This window comes from Triturus cristatus, chromosome 6 (genome assembly GCF_964204655.1).
Source record: "Triturus cristatus chromosome 6, aTriCri1.1, whole genome shotgun sequence".
Lineage (NCBI taxonomy): Eukaryota > Metazoa > Chordata > Amphibia > Caudata > Salamandridae > Triturus > Triturus cristatus.
The window spans coordinates 90,333,517-90,339,516 of NC_140589.1; the positions used below are offsets into that span (position 1 = coordinate 90,333,517).

Consider the following 6,000-nt stretch of genomic DNA (forward strand, 5'->3'; position numbering starts at 1 on the left):
TGACCCTCAATATCCCTCATCTTCATGGAGGGCAAAGTCACCTGCGAGGCTCACTGTCTTCTCACATGTAGAAAGTATTGTATTAACTGTAGACAATGTTCTCCTGTGCTCATAACATCTTATCAAGAATAGGCCTGGCCGTTATATCAAATCCAGCCCAGGGGCTGGTAAATTCAATGCAAGATCCTATGCCTTATATAAATTCTTTACAGAAATGGCATGTTCACATTTGGAGGCAAAGCCAGACTCTCTTGTGTGTTTGCATAGCAAACTATGGCATGCCCTGCCTCTAGGATAGGATATTCGCCCTTTCCCCTATGGAGGCCTCGCTCCTCTTCCCCTTCTTGTGTCAGCTGTTCACATGTAAGAACTCATGCAAAAACAACAGTTGATGGACAGAATGCAGAACAATGTCATACATTCACCCCAGTACAGAGATCTGGGCCTAAATCCATCGTTTTTTTGCTCTCCATGGCATTCCAGTTTGAACCCAGCCATATGCAAATCAGTCTTGACCCTGTGTCTCATGGGAACAGTCCGGCCCGAACTGCCAAGCCAGGTCCTCCCTGAACTGGAAACAAGCCTCCTAGGACCGGTTTCATGTAAGAACTCTCCATCACCCTTTCTTTTTCCATCCCTGTGACCTAACTAAAGGTCCCAACTATTGCTCACCTAAACACCCATGGTCTAGAGAAATCTCCTTCTCAGCACTAACAGGTGAATGCTTCACTTGTAGAGAGATGGCCCCGGCCCTCCTTACCTTTGGAGTCTCACTTGAAATATAGAAGCACTCAGTCACCCTTGCAACGCTCCTCCCAACCCCCTAACATGTTCAGACCGGCTTTCCTCCGCTACAACCCATATTTATTTATACATTTTTATATGGCGTGTACTTTATCCAGAGGCGTCAGATGGCTTTACAATACAGCGAAGTAAATTACATAGGGAACGAGAGTGACATGGTAGTAGGTATCACTACTTATGTGTACAACAGTTACTCGTGATGAGAGTTACAGATTAATAGGTTACAAATTCACTCAAGATTACATATTAGGAGAAGGTGGACCGATCAGGGTTACACAAATATATCATGTTTACAAAACTGAGACAGATGGTCGTCGTAGTAGCTCTGGTGAGTGTCATGAAGGATCAGGAACATGACCTGGGATAAAGGGGCGTATGCTTGGTGGGGAGCTCACCTGCTGAGCACCTTGATGGATCCCAGCTATTTGGGGCCCTCCCATCTTCCCTAGACATAGTCACCATGTAAATGACCCTCGCGACCTGTGGCCGCTGGGAGTCACCTCATCCTGTCAGCGCCCCCTGGCTCACCTGTAGAGTGTCTTGACACCCCTCAGCTGCTCTGGCTCCTCCTCTTCGGGCCCCGGTTCATCTTCCCCCCTTGCTATGAAGTAGTCCCCGCGTAGGCCCACGATGCGGCCCCAGAGCAGCACCCGGCGGTAACGGTAATCTCTATGCAGGAGCATCAGGGAGGAGCGCAGTGCGGTGCGCTGCTCGATGCTCAGGACATTCCCGCACCCCGACACCAGCTCCAGGGAAGCGTGCAAGCTCTCCGCCTCCATCCTCGGCTCTGTGGCGTCCTGAGCTGCCGCCGTCACCAGGGGCAACCGGCGCCATGGCAACCGCCCCAAGCAGCACGCGTGTCTTGTCGGTGATCCCCGTCCCAAGATGGCCGCTGTCAAATGACAGTAAAAGCCCTCAAAGTTTCAAAATATCTGTCATAGCGCCGTGTACGCGTTTCACCACTTCGGCCATCTTGTATTGGGAAACATTGGGCAAACCGTCCATAGGACGCATCAGAGCAAAATCGACGAACGCAGTGCTCGACCCGGGTTTTAGACTGGGACATCTACATACATGCCAACAGAACCGAGTCTCGTCCCTAAAATTGCCTTTGCTTCAAATATGCCCATGGGGAAAATACATTCTCCCTCTTTACATTTTAAAATGCGACATGTACGCATCTATCAATCAATCTGCATTTGTAAAGCGTGACACTGTCACCCCTTGGGGTATCTGCCGCTGACCGTGGCACCCACAGGGGGCCACTAGAGAGGTCAGCGCTCTAGTATCGTCTGGGCACCGGAGACCCCCCCGCCCCCCTGGGGGCAGGGCCTCAGGTCGAGTCCCCCCTCTTCCTGCCCGGGCGTGACGCGAGGGGCGTCACTTCCGGGGGGCTTCTTGGCCATTAGGGGGAGGCTATATAGCCCTCCATGTGGGCGACCTCTTTTCGCCACGCTCGCCGCGGCAAGGATCGCCGGCCCCCCTCAACCTGAAACCGTACCCCATTACACCGTTTGCAGGAAAAGGGGCGCGAGTACCACGCCTGTTTCTAACGCAAGGGGGGCTGCAAGCGGGCAGGAATGCCACGGTGCTCGCGCCCCCCCCACCCATGGCTGACGATGCCAACGGGCCCCCCTGCCCCGGCCCTGTCCCTGGGCAGTACTAGGTCATACGGGGCCCGTTGGCATCGTCTGCCATGGGTGGGGGGGCACGAGCACCGTGGCATTCCTGCCCGCTTGCAGCCCCCCTTGCGTTAGAAACAGGTGTGGTACTCGTGCCCCTTTTCTTGCAAACGGTGTAATGGGGTACGGTTTCAGGTTGAGGGGGGGCGGGCGATCCTTGCCGCGGGCCTGGGGGGTGCAAGTTTGTCCCTGTCTAGGCCGGGGGTCGCGCTGCCCTAGGGCCTGGTCGCCCAGGCCTGCCCTGCATGCGATGAGAGCATTGAAGTGGGGCGACCTAGTGTGGGCGATGCTGGCGGGACGTGGGCCATTTCGAATTAGCTTTATTAGAGATTAGAGATCGCCCTGGTAGTTGGTCGATCCCTGTGCTGGTCGGGTTTGTCCCTGACGAAGGGGGGGTGATGGGGGTCGTTGCGACCGGGCTCGTTCCGTTTGCCCTTCCCCCCCGCCTTGGCCGCATAGGTTCTGAGGGCAGACAACATTTAAGGAGGCTGTAGCGGGGCCGCTAGAGCGGACAGCCTTGAAGCAGCGGATGCCGGCCTGAGCCCTCCTGGCAGACTCTCCTCCGACAAAGCACCCATAAGGGACGGGGGAGTTTCCGCCAGAGGTTTATTCGTACGCTCATAGCGCCCCACTCAGCAATCTCATGGCATTACCCCCCCCCCGGCACCGGAATCAACGTCGGGCGGGCTGGGCAATGCATCCCATCATGCTTCACGTGGCTTGCGCAAATTTGTGTCCCCTTCCCCGCGGCCCTCCCGGGCCGGGAACTGCGTACTGGTTGACCGTCCGCTGCCCGCTGGGTGGGTCGCAAGGCTGGGGGAGGCGAGCTGCCTTGTCCTATCGCGGCAGGAGCTTTTGCTGCGCGAGAGGCGAAGGGGCGATTTAACAACCGGAGCTGCCGAGCCTGGAACAAGGGTGCGGGTCCCGGCTTTGGCTCAACAGCCTGTTACTCCTAGCAAATCTCTAAAGACGCCGGGGGTAATTAAATATTTTACGGGGCCTCATCTTTCGGGTTCGGGTCCCGGCTTCGGCTCAACAGCCTGTCACTCCTAGCATATCACTTAAAGACGCCAGGGGTAATTAAATATTTCACGGGGCCTCACCTCTCGCTCCACAGTGCCCCAGGCACACTCCAGCATGGCCTGCGCTGTCCAGTAGGGGGAAGGTGGTACAACAAATAGAGTGGAAGTGTAGACTCTCGGTCTACCGAGCCGAGGCTTTCCTCACCTGTCCTTGTGGCCATGAATTGGAGAGTACCAGCGTGGGGGCCACATGCGGTGCCTTTCACATCCATGTAGGCGTGGCCCCCGCGAGGGCGTCTGGGCGCAGATGAAAGGGGCGGTAGGGGGGCTCTGAGGTGCGAAGTCCGTACAGTCGATACATTCAGACGCAAGGAGGAGCTGCTGAGAAGCAGATAGCAGCGCGATAATAGGGCCTCTCGCTTGACAGACCCCGGGGCAGGGGATCCCGTTGTTTACGTTCAAGGCCATGGGGTTTGCGAATATGTACTCAGGGGGGCCCTGGCGCGCCAGGGGGCGGCCCTATCACACGAGATCCGTGCCGTGAGGGCTCCTTGGTTATTAGATTTCAGCTTGGCCCATGGCGCATGCGCCGCCCCAGGAAAATACCTCTCTTTGCCCTCCTGTGATCAGCTCGGGACCACAAGGGACAGTCATGCGGCGACCCCTGCAGCTAACATGCTTTTCCCGCCATCTTGTCTTTCAGCTGCTGCGGCCCTCCAGGTCCACAGGAGCAGCACCGGAGTGTATGTTGGTGGCAAGGCAAGGTAACCTATCGGGGCGGCCAAAACCAGCTGGCCCCTTGGGTATTAAGGCGTGCCACGTAGGGCGCGGCAGGCTCTCCACCGGCCGTGGCACATGGGAGTGGACAGTGGTTCACGCTAGTAAGTTAGGTGCAGCACCGTCCCTCCCACGCCTCACAGTTGGTATTGTTTCACAGCAGGTCTGCGCGAGAAGAGCAGCGCTGTGGACGCCTGATTCCAAAGGGGATACACGCATGTTGCAGGTATGGGCACTGAGGAGGGTCACCTTGCAAGCCCGAGTAGCAGCGCTCCCAGCCGGTGAGCAGGGATATCCCCTGCCCGACCCCGCCCAGGGGGGCCGAGCTGGGTCTTCGCGGCGCCCGGGGGCGGTGTGGGGGCTCAGAGGGTGGGTCAGGGAGGTTTGGGGGTACCAGCTAACCTCTCCTTCATCTCCACTCACAGTGCCGCCGAAACGCCCGTCCGACCAGCCCGACATTCCGTCCTCGTTCCCTGGTTGTAAGTAAGTACCTAGCCACGGGGGGCCAGAGTGTGTCCCCCGGGCCAAGACCTGAGCTAGGGTGCTCTGCGGTGTGGGGCTCCTTGGGCTAAACTCTTTTCTCTTATCCTTCCAGATTGGGAGGCACACGCACGAGATTCGATGGATAGTCAGGGATCCCCACTGCTTTTATCGATGAGGTCCCAAGTTGAGGAGACCCAGACTGGCATCTCTGAAGATAGGCGGATCGCAGCCTTTCTCAAACTGGCCAAGACCAAGGGATTGGCTTGGGCCACTGAACTTCTGAAAGCCAATAACCCCGAGGACTCAGGAATCGCCAGCGAGGTCCCGCCCACAGAACAGGAGCACAATGAGGAGGCAGGCCCCTCTAGGTCCAAGAGGATACGCAGACCCATGGTCAAAGACTTCCCGGCGGAGCAGCTGCCAGCGAGGAGCTGGGCCGTGGCCCCCATCGGGGCACCACCCCCCTCCCGGCGTCCCCAGCCTTGGGACATGGCCCATCGCCCATACCGGCCAGCTGCCCGCCCCCGGCGGCCTATGCTACATCGGAAGACCTTGGTAAGCTCTCAGACACTTTGCGGAGCTTCATGTCTGAGGTCAAAGCGGGCCTAGCCCTGGCAAGCCCGTCCAGTGTGGCTGTGACTGCTGCTCCTCCCCTCCCCGTTGGGGCACCGGCGCTCCCAGCCTTCACGCAAGTTTGGGGGGGACGGGCAGCCCGCCTTGTGCATCCCCTGCCCAGGTTGGGGGACTGGCTTTGGCGATCCCCTTGTCCGTGGGAGGACAGCCACCAGTGGTGGGGGCCTCTCCGCTGACGACCACCCCCACACCCACCTTGGTCCAGCCCTCGGTAGTAACCACGCCCACCACACCCATTGTGGCCTCCCCGGCCACGCCACCAGCAGTGCCACCCCTCGCTGTAGTGCCAAAGCCCTTGGTCACTATGGCGCCGCTGCTATCTGGTCGCTGCTGCTTGGGGTGGGAAGTGCCCTTGGCAGCCAAAGAAGGTATCTGGAGGAGAGAGTTTATTGACATTTTCACCCTCCTCATGCATGGGGCCGAGGGGGTCGACACTAGGAAGATGGGGGCCAAAGATTACGACAAGAAAATGCCCTTTCAAGCCTGGCCTGAAAAGAACATTGGCACATGGGGGCAAGCCTTCGCCATTTTGGCGGCGGTGATAATGGAAAGATTCCCGGAGCAAGGGCCAGGGCTATTCCAATACGCAAGCATTATCA

The 6,000-nt window shown here is 58.0% G+C and overlaps 1 protein-coding gene across 1 annotated transcript in view; it reads right to left on the reverse strand.

Annotated features, from left to right (window-relative positions):
* Positions 1–1,625, reverse strand: part of RSPH9 (radial spoke head component 9) — a 136,386-nt gene extending 134,761 nt beyond the window's left edge. Inside the window, exon 1 of the mRNA XM_085609119.1 lies at positions 1,333–1,625. Within this exon, the coding sequence (XP_085465245.1) occupies positions 1,333–1,583 (251 nt within the window). The 5' untranslated portion in view covers positions 1,584–1,625. The remainder of the gene's footprint in view (positions 1–1,332) is intronic.
* Positions 1,626–6,000: the final 4,375 nt, after the last annotated feature.